Source organism: Pelecanus crispus, chromosome 2 (genome assembly GCF_030463565.1).
Source record: "Pelecanus crispus isolate bPelCri1 chromosome 2, bPelCri1.pri, whole genome shotgun sequence".
NCBI classification, from domain to species: Eukaryota; Metazoa; Chordata; class Aves; order Pelecaniformes; family Pelecanidae; genus Pelecanus; species Pelecanus crispus.
The window spans coordinates 175,751,124-175,763,363 of NC_134644.1; the positions used below are offsets into that span (position 1 = coordinate 175,751,124).

General features: G+C 74.5%; 1 protein-coding gene across 1 annotated transcript in view; it reads left to right on the forward strand.

The window, feature by feature from the left end:
* Nucleotides 1-12,240, forward strand: part of PLEC (plectin) — a 70,859-nt gene that overhangs the window by 34,429 nt on the left and 24,190 nt on the right. Inside the window, 14 exon segments of the mRNA XM_075728240.1 lie at nt 899-976; nt 1,100-1,192; nt 1,388-1,554; nt 3,116-3,231; nt 3,347-3,453; nt 3,528-3,647; nt 4,478-4,573; nt 5,115-5,242; nt 7,435-7,528; nt 8,183-8,337; nt 9,765-10,036; nt 10,039-10,073; nt 11,331-11,348; nt 11,350-11,409. Of these exon segments, the coding sequence (XP_075584355.1) occupies nt 899-976; nt 1,100-1,192; nt 1,388-1,554; nt 3,116-3,231; nt 3,347-3,453; nt 3,528-3,647; nt 4,478-4,573; nt 5,115-5,242; nt 7,435-7,528; nt 8,183-8,337; nt 9,765-10,036; nt 10,039-10,073; nt 11,331-11,348; nt 11,350-11,409 (1,539 nt within the window).

Genomic DNA, 12,240 nt, shown 5'->3' on the forward strand with positions numbered 1-12,240 from the left:
TGCCAAACGGCTGCGTCGCCGTCGTGCCCCACGGCCGTGGGGCGAAAGACCCCCGGTCCGTCGCTGAGCGGCACCTGGGGGCTCAGGGGTCCCCGGCCATTCCGGCAGCCGGGGCTGGGCACCACCGCTGCCGGCGGAGCGCCGGGCCTTGCCGCGGGGCACGGGGGTCTGACCAGGCAGGAGCTGCCGGGGGGCTGCCCGGGGACCCCAGACGGGGACGCACGGGGGCGAGGGTCTCGCTGGGGGCTTCACCCAGCACGGCGGCTCCCGGTCCCCGCCGCGGGCACGACCAGGGAGTGCCGGGGAGCCACGTGCCGCCGCCGGCACGGCCCCGCCGCGGGCCGGGCGAGGGGCTGGCGAGGGCAGGAGGAGCGGGGCTGCCGTGGGGCAGCGCGGCCGTGCCCGCGCCATGGGGCCGGCGCTGCTGCGTGGCCGAGGGAGCGCGGGGTCCGGTGGCCGGGTTGGCCGCGCTCGCCGTTCTGTGGTCCGGCAGCGCTCCCCGCCCCGCGCCGCGGGCAGAGGATTTCGTGGCAGATCCCCGCTGCCGGGACGGGGCACGCCGGCGTCACGGCCGGCACCGGCTCGGCGGAGCGGCTGCGGTGCCCACGCGCCGTGCGGCGGTGGCACGGGCCCCGGTCCCGGCACCGTCTCCCTGCGGCGCCGCCGCGGCCGTCGCCTGCGCTGCTCTCGCCTCTCCGGCCTGCGCCGGCAGCTGCCGGCTTTCGGGCAGGGTTGGGCGCTCGGCCGGGAGCGGTGCCGCCACGCAGGGCTGCGGCGGGACATCCTGCGGCTTCGCGGCGCCGTGCCCTCGCCGGCGAAGGGTGCGAGGCCTCGGCGGGGCTGCGTGCCGGCGCGCCGGGTGGGACCTGCGGCTCACGGCGCCCCGCTCTCCCCGCAGCCCCGGGAGAAGGGCCGGATGCGCTTCCACAAGCTGCAGAACGTGCAGATCGCCCTCGACTACCTGAAGCATCGCCAGGTGAGGGGCGCGGGGGGGGGAACCACGGCGCTGCCGGGGCGGCGGGGACCCCGCCGGGGACCCCCGGGGCTGGGCCGCGCTCGCCGCCCTCCCTGCAGCCGCCGGCGTCGCTCGGTCCCGCAGGTGAAGCTGGTGAACATCCGCAACGATGACATTGCCGACGGCAACCCCAAGCTGACGCTGGGGCTCATCTGGACCATCATCCTGCACTTCCAGGTGGGCCGGGGGCCGCGCCGCGCTCCGGATGCGGCGCCGGGGGCTGCCGGCGGTGCCGGGGCTCGGCAGCGCCGGGGGGTCCCCCGCCGCGGTCCCGGCACGGGGCGGGAGCGGCGCAGCGGTTGCGGCCGGGGCGCGGCGGGCGGCGGGGAAGGCGGCACGGAGGCGGCGCGTAACGCGCGGCCGCGCCGGCAGATCTCCGACATCCAGGTGACGGGGCAGTCGGAGGACATGACGGCCAAGGAGAAGCTGCTGCTCTGGTCCCAGCGCATGGTGGAGGACTACCAGGGCCTGCGCTGCGACAACTTCACGACCAGCTGGCGCGACGGGCGCCTCTTCAACGCCATCATCCACCGGCACAAGTAGGTGGAGCGGCGGCCGGGCGTCGAGCCGGCGTGCGGGCGCGTGGCTCCCGGCCGCGCCGATCCCGCTTCGGGGCGAGGCGGGCACGTGCTGCCGACAAGCCCCGGCGTATCGGCGCGAGGCGCGGCGGCTCAGCCGCCGTCCCGCTGCCAGCGTGGGCGCCGTGCCCGCCGCGGCGTGCCGGGGCGCGGGCGGGCGGGCCGTGCCGTGGCCGCCGGGCGCTTTCGGGGAGCGCAAGTACGCGCAGGCCCGTGCGGGGCGGGAGGCGGCGGCCGTGCCGCGCTCCCGGCGGCGCCGCAGTCCGCGCCGAGCCCCCGCCGCGGCAGGAGCTGGGTCCCGCCATGGAGCGCAGCGGGCGGCGTCGGGCCGGGAGGCGGCCGCGGCAGCGCGGCGCGGGGAGCTCGGCGGGGGGCGCGGGACGGGGTGCTGATGCTGTGCGAGGACGTCCCCGGGCGCCCGGCGGGCCCCGGCTTCAGCGGCTCCGTCTACTCCGTCCAGCGCAGCCTGCGCCTCACGGAGCTGTAGGCACCGGGACGGGGCGGGCGCTGGGACCCCCGGCCGCGCTGGGACCCCCGGCTGCACTGGGGGCTGGGGCTGCTGCCTGCCCCACGGGGATGTGGGGCAGTGCCCGCTGCGGGGGTCTGCATGGGGATGTGGGGCAGTGCCTGGTCTGGGGGTCTGCATGGGGATGTGGGGCAGTGCCTGGTCTGGGGGTCTGCATGGGGATGTGGGGCAGTGCCTGGTCTGGGGGTCTGCACGGGGATGTGGGGCAGTGCCCGCTGCAGGGGTCTGCATGGGGATGTGGGGCAGTGCCTGGTCTGGGGGTCTGCACGGGGATGTGGGGCAGTGCCCGCTGTGGGTCGGTGCCGGTGGCTGTCTGTCCCTGCCGTGGGGGTGCGGTGGGCTGGCCGCGGGGGTCTTGCCAGCTGCTGGTGCCCCGGGAACAGGGGGTGTGCGGGGCGGGGGGTGGCTGGCAGAGGCGCAGGCAGCGCAGGCAGTGTGGGCAGGGTGGGCAGTGCAGGCAGTGCAGGCAGGGTGGGCAGTGCAAGCAGCGCAGACAGCACAGGCAGCACAGGCAGCACAAGCAGTACAGGCAGTGCAAGCAGTACAGGCAGTGCAGGCAGTGCAGGCAGCGCAGGCAGTACAGGCAGTGCAAGCAGTACAGGCAGTGGAAGCAGCGCAGGCAGCACAGGCAGTGCAGGCAGCGCAGGCAGTACAGGCAGCACAGGCAGTGCAAGCAGTGCAGGCAGCGCAGGCAGTGCAGGCAGCACAGGCAGTACAGGCAGTGGAGGCAGTGCAGGCAGCACAGGCAGCGCAAGCAGTGCAAGCAGTACAGGCAGTACAAGCAGTGCAGGCAGCGCAGGCAGCGCAAGCAGTGCAAGCAGTACAGGCAGTACAAGCAGTGCAGGTGGTACAGGCAGCGCAAGCAGTGCAAGCAGTACAAGCAGCACAGGCAGCGCAGGCAGCCCTTCGCGGGGGGCCGCCGCCCGTCCCGGGGGGTCCCCGAAGCGCGGGCGCTGTCCCGGCGCGACCCCCGCTGAGCCCTCGCCGTGCCCGCAGGCCCATGCTGATCGACATGAACCGCGTCTACCGGCAGAGCAACCTGGAGAACCTGGACCAGGCCTTCACCGTGGCCGAGCGCGACCTGGGGGTGACGCGCCTGCTGGACCCCGAAGGTGCGGGAGGGGGCTCGCGGCGGGAGGGGGGTGGCATGGGGGGGGGGGGGGCACCCCGCGGACCCCCCGCGCCCCCCCGCGCCCCCCCGCGCCCCACCGCCCGCCCTCTCGGCAGACGTGGACGTGCCGCAGCCGGACGAGAAGTCCATCATCACCTACGTCTCCTCGCTCTACGACGCCATGCCCCGCGTGCCCGAGGTGCAGGACGGCGTCAAGGCCAACGTGAGTGCTTGGGCGGGGGGCGCGCGGGGGTCCGGCGCCGGCAGCCGCCCCACGCCCCCCCTGCGCCCCGGCAGGAGCTGCAGCTGCGCTGGCAGGAGTACTACGAGGTGGTGACGCTGCTGCTGCAGTGGCTCGGCCAGCACACCCTGCTCTTCCAGGAGCGCCGCTTGCCCGCCGGCTACGAGGAGATCGAGGTGGGCCAGCGCCGCCGGCAAAGCGCGATGGAAAGCCCCGGCGAGCCGCCCCGGTTGCCCGCCGCCGCCGCCGCGGCGGTGCCGCGTTGGCGAGCGGCCCGGCTGGCTTCGTGCCGCCGAGTCCTCCCCGCCTGGGCAACCCCGGGCCGGCGTGCGGCTCCCGACGGCCTCGCGGCTCCGTGGCGAGCGGGAACGCCGGGGCGGCGGCCGCGGCATCGCCGGGCCCGGCCGCGTCCGTGCGGCTCGGGGGGGCGGCGGGGCACGGCGGGGACTCGGAGCCCGGGCGGTTTTGGGGAGGGGGGCGGCCGTGGCGCGGCAGAGCCGGCGCAGCGGGCAGGGAGGGTCCCGGGCGCGCCCGCTCCCGGCTGCACCGGAGTCACCGGTGCCGAGCGCCGGCTCCCGGCCCCTTCCCGCCGGCTCCGCACGTGGGGAGAACGGGGGCGGTGGAGGGGGGGGCACCCCTCCAGCACACAGCAGTGGGGGCTGCGGGGCAGGCAGGGGGGCAGGCAGGGGGGTCCCGGCAGGAATTGGGGTCCCAGCAGGGGTTGGGGTCCCGGCAGGAATTGGGGTCCTGGCAGACATTGGGGGTCCCGGCAGGGGTTGGGGTCCCGGCAGGGGTTGGGGTCCCGGCAGGGGTTGGGGTCCGGCACGCAGAGGGGTCCTGGCAGGAATTGGGGGTCCCAGCAGGAATTGGGGTCCCGGCAGATGTTGGGGTCCCGGCAGGGGTTGGGGTCCGGCACGCAGAGGGTCCCGGCCCGTGCCCGCGGGGGGTGGTGGCGGGGGTCCGCGCTGCCCGCCGTAGCCGCCCCCCCCCCCCCCCCCCCCCGCAGATCCTCTGGCGCCAGTTCCTCAAGTTCAAGGAGACGGAGCTCCCGGCCAAGGAGGCCGACAAGAACCGCTCCAAGGCCATCTTCCAGGCCCTGGAGGTCAGCGGGGCCGGGGGGCCAGGGGGCTGGGGGGCTGGGGGTCCCGGGGGCTGGGGTGCTGAGGGGCTGGGGGTCCCAGGGGGTCCCAAGGGGCTGGGGGGCTGGGATCCTGAAGGGCTGGGGGTCCAGGGGGTCCCAAGGATCTGGGGTCCTGGGGGGTCCCAAGGGGCTGGGGGTCCTGGGATGCTGGGATCCAGAGGGGGCCGGGGGTCCTGGGGGGTCCCAAGGGGCTGGGGGTCCTGAGGGGCGGGGGTTCTGGGGCTTTGGGGGTCCCAAGGGGCTGGGGGTCCCGGGGGTCCAGGGTCCGGAGGGTCTGGGGGTCCTGGGGTTCCGGGGGTCCCAAGGGGCTGGGGGTCCAGAGGGGCTGGGGGTCCTGGGGCTCTGGGGGGTCCTGGGGCTGGGGGTCCCGGGGTGCTTGGGGGTCCCAGGGTGCCGGGGGTCCCGCAGCGCCCCTCGCCGTGCCGGGGGCCGTCCCGCGCCTCCCCCAGCTCAGGGCTGCCGGGGGTCCCGGTGCCGGGGTCTGACCGGGCGGGGGGCGCAGGGCGCGGTGCAGGCGGGGCAGCTGAAGGTGCCCCCCGGCTACCACCCGCTGGACGTGGAGAAGGAGTGGGGCAAGCTGCACGTGGCCGTGCTGGAGCGCGAGAAGCTGCTGCGCGCCGAGTTCGAGAGGCGAGTGCCGCGCGGCGCCGGGGGGCCGGCACGGGGGGTCCGGCACCGGGGGTCGGGCACGGGGGCCGCCGGCTCGGTGCGCGGCTCCGTGCGGCCGGGCTGGGCCGGAGCGGGGTGTCCCGGCCCCCCTCCGCGGAACCGCGCCGCGCGTGAGTCATTGGCCTCCTCCGGGAAGCCAACGTGGCCGCCGGCCTCGAGCGCGGCACGGCGCGGCACGGCACGGCACGGTGCAGCACGCTGTGGCACGGCGTGGCACGCTGTGGCACGGCACGGCACGGCGCGGCACGGTGCAGCACGCTGCGGCACGGTGTGGCACGCTGTGGCACGGCACGGCACGGTGTGGCATGGTGCAGCACGGGACGGCAGCCGGGCGCTGGTGGCCTTGCCGTGGGCCGGGCTGTGCCGCGACGCCGGCTCCGGGCCCCGTCCCGCCCGGGGGTCTCGCACCGCAGCCGGGGAGACCGGGCCTGGCGGGGCAGCGGCACAGGCAGGGAGGGCGGGGGGCTGGGGATGGGGGGAGGATGGGGGGCGGGATGGGGATGGGTGGTGGGATGGGGAGCGGGATGGGGGGCAGGACAGGGAGCGGGATGGGGATGGGGGGCGGGATGGGGGGCAGGATGGGGAGTGGGGAGCAGGAATGGGGAATGGGGGGTGGGATGGGGGGCGGGATGGGGGGCGGGATGGGGGTCAGGGATGGGATCCGAGCCTGCAGGAGCGGGATCAGAGCTGGGCTGGCACAGTCGCTGCTGGTGTGTGGGGATGGATCTGAGCTGTGTGGGGCAGGATCTGGGCTCTGTGGGGCAGGAGCCAGGCTTGTGGGGCAGGATCCGTGCTGTGTGGGGCAGGATCTGTGCTGTGTGGGGCAGGATCCATGATGTGTGGGGCAGGATCCATGCTGTGCAGGGCAGGATCCGTGCTGTGTGGGGCAGGGTCTGAGCTGTGTGGGGCAGGATCTGGGCTCTGTGGGGCAGGATCTGAGCTGTGTGGGGCAGGATCTGTGCTCTGTGGGGCAGGATCCGTGCTGTGTGGGGCAGGATCCTGGCTGTGTGGGGCAGGATCCGTGCTGTGTGGGGCAGGATCCTGGCTGTGTGGGGCAGGATTCGTGCTGTGTGGGGCAGGATCTGAGCTGTGTGGGGCAGGATTCGTGCTGTGTGGGGCAGGATCTGAGCTGTGTGGGGCAGGATCTGGGCTCTGTGGGGCAGGATCCAGGCTTGTGGGGCAGGATCTGTGCTGTGTGGGGCAGGATCTGTGCTGTGTGGGGCAGGATCTGTGCTGTGTGGGGCAGGATCCAGGCTGCGCAGGGCAGGATCCGTGCTGTGTGGGGCAGGATCGGGGTGGCGCAGGGACGGGACCCGTGCCATGAATGTGCAGGGTCGGTGCCAGCCGAGCCCCTGCTGGGTGTGGGTTTGGATCCGGGCCGTGTGGGGCGGGACCTGGGCCGTGTGGGGCAGGATCCGGGCTGTGCGGGGGCGGCAGCCGTGCCACGCGTGCATGGGAGCTGTGCCCCACGGCGCAGGATCTGTGCCATGCAGGGACGGGATCTGTGCCCCACGGCGCAGGATCTGTGCCATGCAGGGATGGGATGGGATCGGTGCCCCACAGGGCAGGACCCATGGATGGGATCATTGCCCCATGGCGCAGGATCTGTGCCGTGCATGGACAGGATCAGTGCCCCATGGGGCAGGACCCGTGGATGGGATCGGTGCCCCATGGCGCAGGATCCATGGACGGGATTCGTGCCCCACGGCACAGGACCCGTGCGATGCAGGGATGGGATCGGTGCCCCACAGTGCAGGATCCGTGCCTTGCATGCATGGGATGGGATCGGTGCCCCACGGTGCAGGATCCGTGCCATGCATGGATGGGATCAGTGCCCCATGGGGCAGGACCCATGGACGGGATTTGTGCCCCACGGCGCAGGATCTGTGCCATGCATGGACAGGATCTGTGCCCCATGGGGCAGGACCCATGGACGGGATTGGTGCCCCACGGCGCAGGATCTGTGCTGTGCATGGATGGGATGGGATCGGTGCCCCACGGCGCAGGGTCTGTGCCGTGCATGGACGGGATCTGTGCCCCACGGCGCAGGACCCGTGGATGGGGTCGGTGCCCCACGGCGCAGGCTGCACCGTGGCTCGGGCGGGCAGGATCGGTGCCCGCGTGCCGACCCCGTGCCCGCCGTCCCCGCGCAGGCTGGAGCGGCTGCAGCGCGTCGTCAGCAAGCTGCAGATGGAGTCGGGGCTCTGCGAGGAGCAGCTCAACCAGGCCGACGCGCTGCTGCAGACGGTGAGCGGCGCCGCTGGGCACGGGGGCACGGCCGGGGGGCTGGGGCGGCACAGGGTGCCCCGAGCGTGCCCTGAGCGTGCCCCAAGTGTACCCCGAGCGTGCCCCTGAGGGTGCCCCGAGTGTGCCCCCCGAGTGTGCCCCCCGAGGGTGCCCTGAGCGTGCCCCCAAGCGTGCCCCAAGCATGCCCTGAGCATGCCCCCCGAGGGTGCCCCAAGCGTGCCCCCGCGTGTGCCCCTGAGGGTGCCCGAGCATGCCCCCAAGGGTGCCCCAAGTGTGCCCCAAGTGTGCCCCAAGCGTGCCCCAAGCGTGCCCTGAGTGTGCCCCAAGCGTGCCCCAAGCGTGCCCCTGAGTGTGCCCTGAGCGTGCCCCCGAGGGTGCCCCCAAGTGTGCCCCGAGCGTGCCTGAGTGTGCCCCAAGTGTGCCCCGAGCGTGCCCTGAGTGTGCCCCAAGCGTGCCCCTGAGTGTGCCCTGAGCATGCCCCCGAGGGTGCCCCCAAGTGTGCCCCAAGCGTGCCCTGAGCGTGCCCCGAGCGTGCCCCCAAGGGTGCCCCGAGCGTGCCCCCAAGTGTGCCCCAAGTGTTCCCAAGCATGCCCCCAAGCGTGCCCGAGCGTGCCCGAGCGTGCCCGAGCGTGCGCGAGCGTGCCCCGTCCGCAGGACGTGCGCCTGCTGAGCGCGGGGAAGGCGCCGCAGAAGGCGGCCGAGGTGGAGCGGGAGCTGGACAAGGCGGACGCCGCCATCCGGCTGCTCTTCGGCGACGTGCAGGCCCTCAAGGACGGCCGGCACCCGCAGGGCGAGCAGATGTACCGCAGGTGCGGCCCCACGCGCTGTGACCCACACGCTGTGACCCACACGCTGTGACCCACACAGTGTGACCCACGCGCTGTGACCCACACGCTGGGCCCCACACACTGTGACCCACACGCTGTGACCCACACGGTGTGACCCACATGGTGTGACCCACACACTGTGACCCACACGCTGTGACCCACACGCTGTGACCCACACGCTGGGCCCCACGCGCTGTGACCCACACGCTGTGACCCACGCGCTGTGACCCACACGGTGTGACCCACACACTGTGACCCACACGCTGTGACCCACACGGTGTGACCCACGCGGTGTGACCCACGCGCTGTGACCCACACGGTGTGACCCACACACTGTGACCCACGCGCTGTGACCCACACGGTGTGACCCCACGCTGTGACCCACACGCTGTGACCCCACACGGTGTGACCCACGCGGTGTGACCCACGCGCTGTGACCCACACGCTGTGACCCACACGGTGTGACCCACGCGGTGTGACCCACACGGTGTGACCCACACACTGTGACCCACGCGCTGTGACCCACACGCTGTGACCCACACGGTGTGACCCACGCGCTGTGACCCACACACTGGGCCCCATACGCTGGGCGCCACGCGCTGTGACCCACACACTGTGACCCACATGGTGTGACCCACGCGCTGTGACCCACACAGTGTGACCCACACACTGTGACCCACACACTGGGCCCCACATGGTGTGACCCACACGCTGGGCCCCACGCGCTGTGACCCACACAGTGTGACCCACACACTGTGACCCACATGGTGTGACCCACGCGCTGTGACCCACACGCTGGGCCCCCCAGTGCTCACAGGGCTGCAGGAGCAGCCCATGACCTGCACCCCCCTAAGCCCCTTGCCCCCCATGTCCCCTGTGCCCCCCATGTCCCCACATGCCCCCCATGCCCCCCAAGTCTCCTGTGCCCCCCATGTCCCCTGTGCCCCCCATGTCCCCACATGCCCCCCATGCCCCCCAAGTCTCCTGTGCACCCCATGTCTCCCCATTACCCTGAGCCCCACATGCCCCCCAAGTCCCCCTTGCCCCCCATGTCACCATTACCCCCCGTGCCCCCCATTACCCCCCGTGCCCCCTGTGCCCCCCATCACCCCCCCATGCCCCCCATCACCCCCCATCACCCCCCATGCCCCCATCACCCCCCATTACCCCCTGTGCCCCCCATCACCCCCCATCACCCCCATCACCCCCCATGCCCCCCATCACCCCCCGTGCCCCCCATCACCCCCATCACCCCCCATGCCCCCCATCACCCCCATCACCCCCCATCACCCCCCATGCCCCCATGCCCCCCATCACCCCCCATCACCCCCCATGCCCCATGCCCCCCATCACCCCCCCGTGCCCCCCGTGCCCCCCGTGCCCCCGTCAGCCCGTGCCGCCGCCCGCAGGGTGTACCGCCTGCACGAGCGCCTGGTGGCCATCCGCACCGAGTACAACCTGCGGCTGCAGTCGGGCGCGCCGGCGGCCACGGCGGCCCCGGCGGCACTGGGGCAGCGGCCGCGGCAGGAGCTGGCCGAGGCGCCGCTGCGGTACCTGCAGGACCTGCTGGCCTGGCTGGAGGAGAACCAGCGGCGCGTGGCGGCGGCCGAGTGGGGCGCGGACCTGCCCACCGTCGAGGCCCACCTGGGCAGCCACCGCGGCCTCCACCACTCCATCGAGGAGTCCGCGCCAAGATCGAGCGGGCGCGGGCCGACGAGGTGAGCCCCCCGCCGCGGGTCCCCTGGGGCTGCCCCCGCCCCGCTCTGGGGGTCTCTGAGGGGCCTGGGGCTGCCCCCGCCCCGCTCCGGGGGTCCCTGGGGTGCCTGGGGCTGCCCCCGCCCCGCTCCGGGGGTCTCTGAGGGGCCTGGGGCTGCCCCCGCCCCGCTCTGGGGGTCCCTGGGGTGCCTGGGGCTGCCCCCGCCCCGCTCCGGGGGTCTCTGAGGGGCCTGGGGCTGCCCCCGCCCCGCTCTGGGGGTCCCTGGGGTGCCTGGGGCTGCCCCCGCCCCGCTCGGGGGTCTCTGAGGGGCCTGGGGCTGCCCCCGCCCCGCTCTGGGGGTCCCTGGGGTGCCTGGGGCTGCCCCCGCCCCGCTCCGGGGGTCTCTGAGGGGCCTGGGGCTGCCCCCGCCCCGCTCTGGGGGTCCCTGGGGTGCCTGGGCTGCCCCCGCCCTGCTCCGGGGGTCTCTGAGGGGCCTGGGGCTGCCCCCGCCCCGCTCTGGGGGTCTCTGAGGGTCCTGGGGCTGCCCCCGCCCCGCTCTGGGGGTCTCTGAGGGGCCCGGGGCTGCCCCCACCCTGCTATGGGGGTCCCTGGGGTGCCTGGGGCTGCCCCCGCCCCGCTCTGGGGGTCTCTGAGGGGCCTGGGGCTGCCCCCACCCTGCTATGGGGGTCCCTGGGGTGCCTGGGGCTGCCCCCACCCTGCTATGGGGGTCTCTGAGGGGCCTGGGGCTGCCCCCGCCCCGCTCCGGGGGTCCCTGAGGGGAGAGCAGCCCATCCCGGCTCCCCTCGGCCGGCCCCAGCTCTGCCCCCGCCAGCTGCCCACCCTGGGGTGCCCACCCCGGGGTCCCCTGCACGGCTGCTGCCCACCCTGGGGTGCCCACCCTGGGGTCCCCTCCACAGCGCCCTGTGCCCCGGCGCTGCCCCCCCTCGCGCTGCGGGGGGCGGTCGATGGGCGCTGGCCCCGGTGCAGGGGGGGCTGCACCCCCATGGCGCCGCTGCCCCCGCGCACGGCCCTGCGCCGGTGGTCCCCGGCCTTCGTGTGCCCCCCACCCCCCGCTCGGGGTCGGGGTGCTCGGGGGGTCGGGGTGCTCAACGGGGATGGGTGCTTTGGGGGGTCGGGGTGCTCGGGGGTCGGGGTGCTCGGGGGTCGGGTGCTTTGGGGGGTCGGGGTGCTCGGGGGTCGGGGTGCTCGGGGGTCGGGTGCTTTGGGGGGTCGGGGGGTGGGGTGCTGCTGTGCCCCCCTCACGCCGCGTCCCCCCCAGGCTCAGCTCTCCCCCGGCCCCCCGCGGCGCCTACCGGGAGTGCCTGGGCAAGCTGGACCTGCAGTACGGCAAGCTGCTGGTGAGGCGGCGGGGGGCGGCGGGGGGCGGCGGGGGCAGTGGGGGGTGGTGGGGGGCAATGGGGGAAGTGGGGGGTGGCGGGGGGCAGTGGGGGGCAGTGGGGGGCAATGGGGGGCAGTGGGGGGTGGCGGGGGGCAGTGGGGGGCAATGGGGGGCAGTGGGGGGTGGCGGGGGGCAATGGGGGGCAGTGGGGGGCAGTGGGGGTGGCGGGGGGCAATGGGGGGCGGTGGGGGGCGGCGGGGGGGGCGGTGGGGGGCAGTGGGGGGCAGTGGGGGTGGGTGGCGCAGGACGTGAGGTGAGGGAGGCCACAGTGGGGGTGTGGGGAGGAGGGTGCGGGGCCTGGGGGATGTGGGGCAGATGTGTGGGGAGGGGGATGTGGGGCAGATGTGTGGGGAGGAAGATGTGGGGCAGATGTGTGGGGAGGAAGATGTGGGGCAGATGTGTGGGGAGGAAGATGTGGGGCAGATGTGTGGGGAGGAGGGTGCGGGGGCAGGGAGATGTGCAGTGGGGGGTGCGGGGGGGGTGGGGGGAGGAGGGTGAAGAACGTGGGGCAGATGTGGGGAGGAAGATGCAGGGGCAGGCGTGCAGGGAGGAGGATGAAGGACAGGGGCAGGCGTGCAGGGGGGAGGATGAAGGACAGGGGCAGATGTGCAGGGAGGAGGATGAAGGACAGGGGCAGGCGTGCAGGGAGGAGGATGAAGGACAGGGGCAGGCGTGCAGGGAGGAGGATGAAGGACAGGGGCAGATGTGCAGGGAGGAGGATGAAGGACGGGGGCAGGCGTGCAGGGAGGAGGATGAAGGACAGGGCAGGCGTGCAGGGGGGAGGATGAAG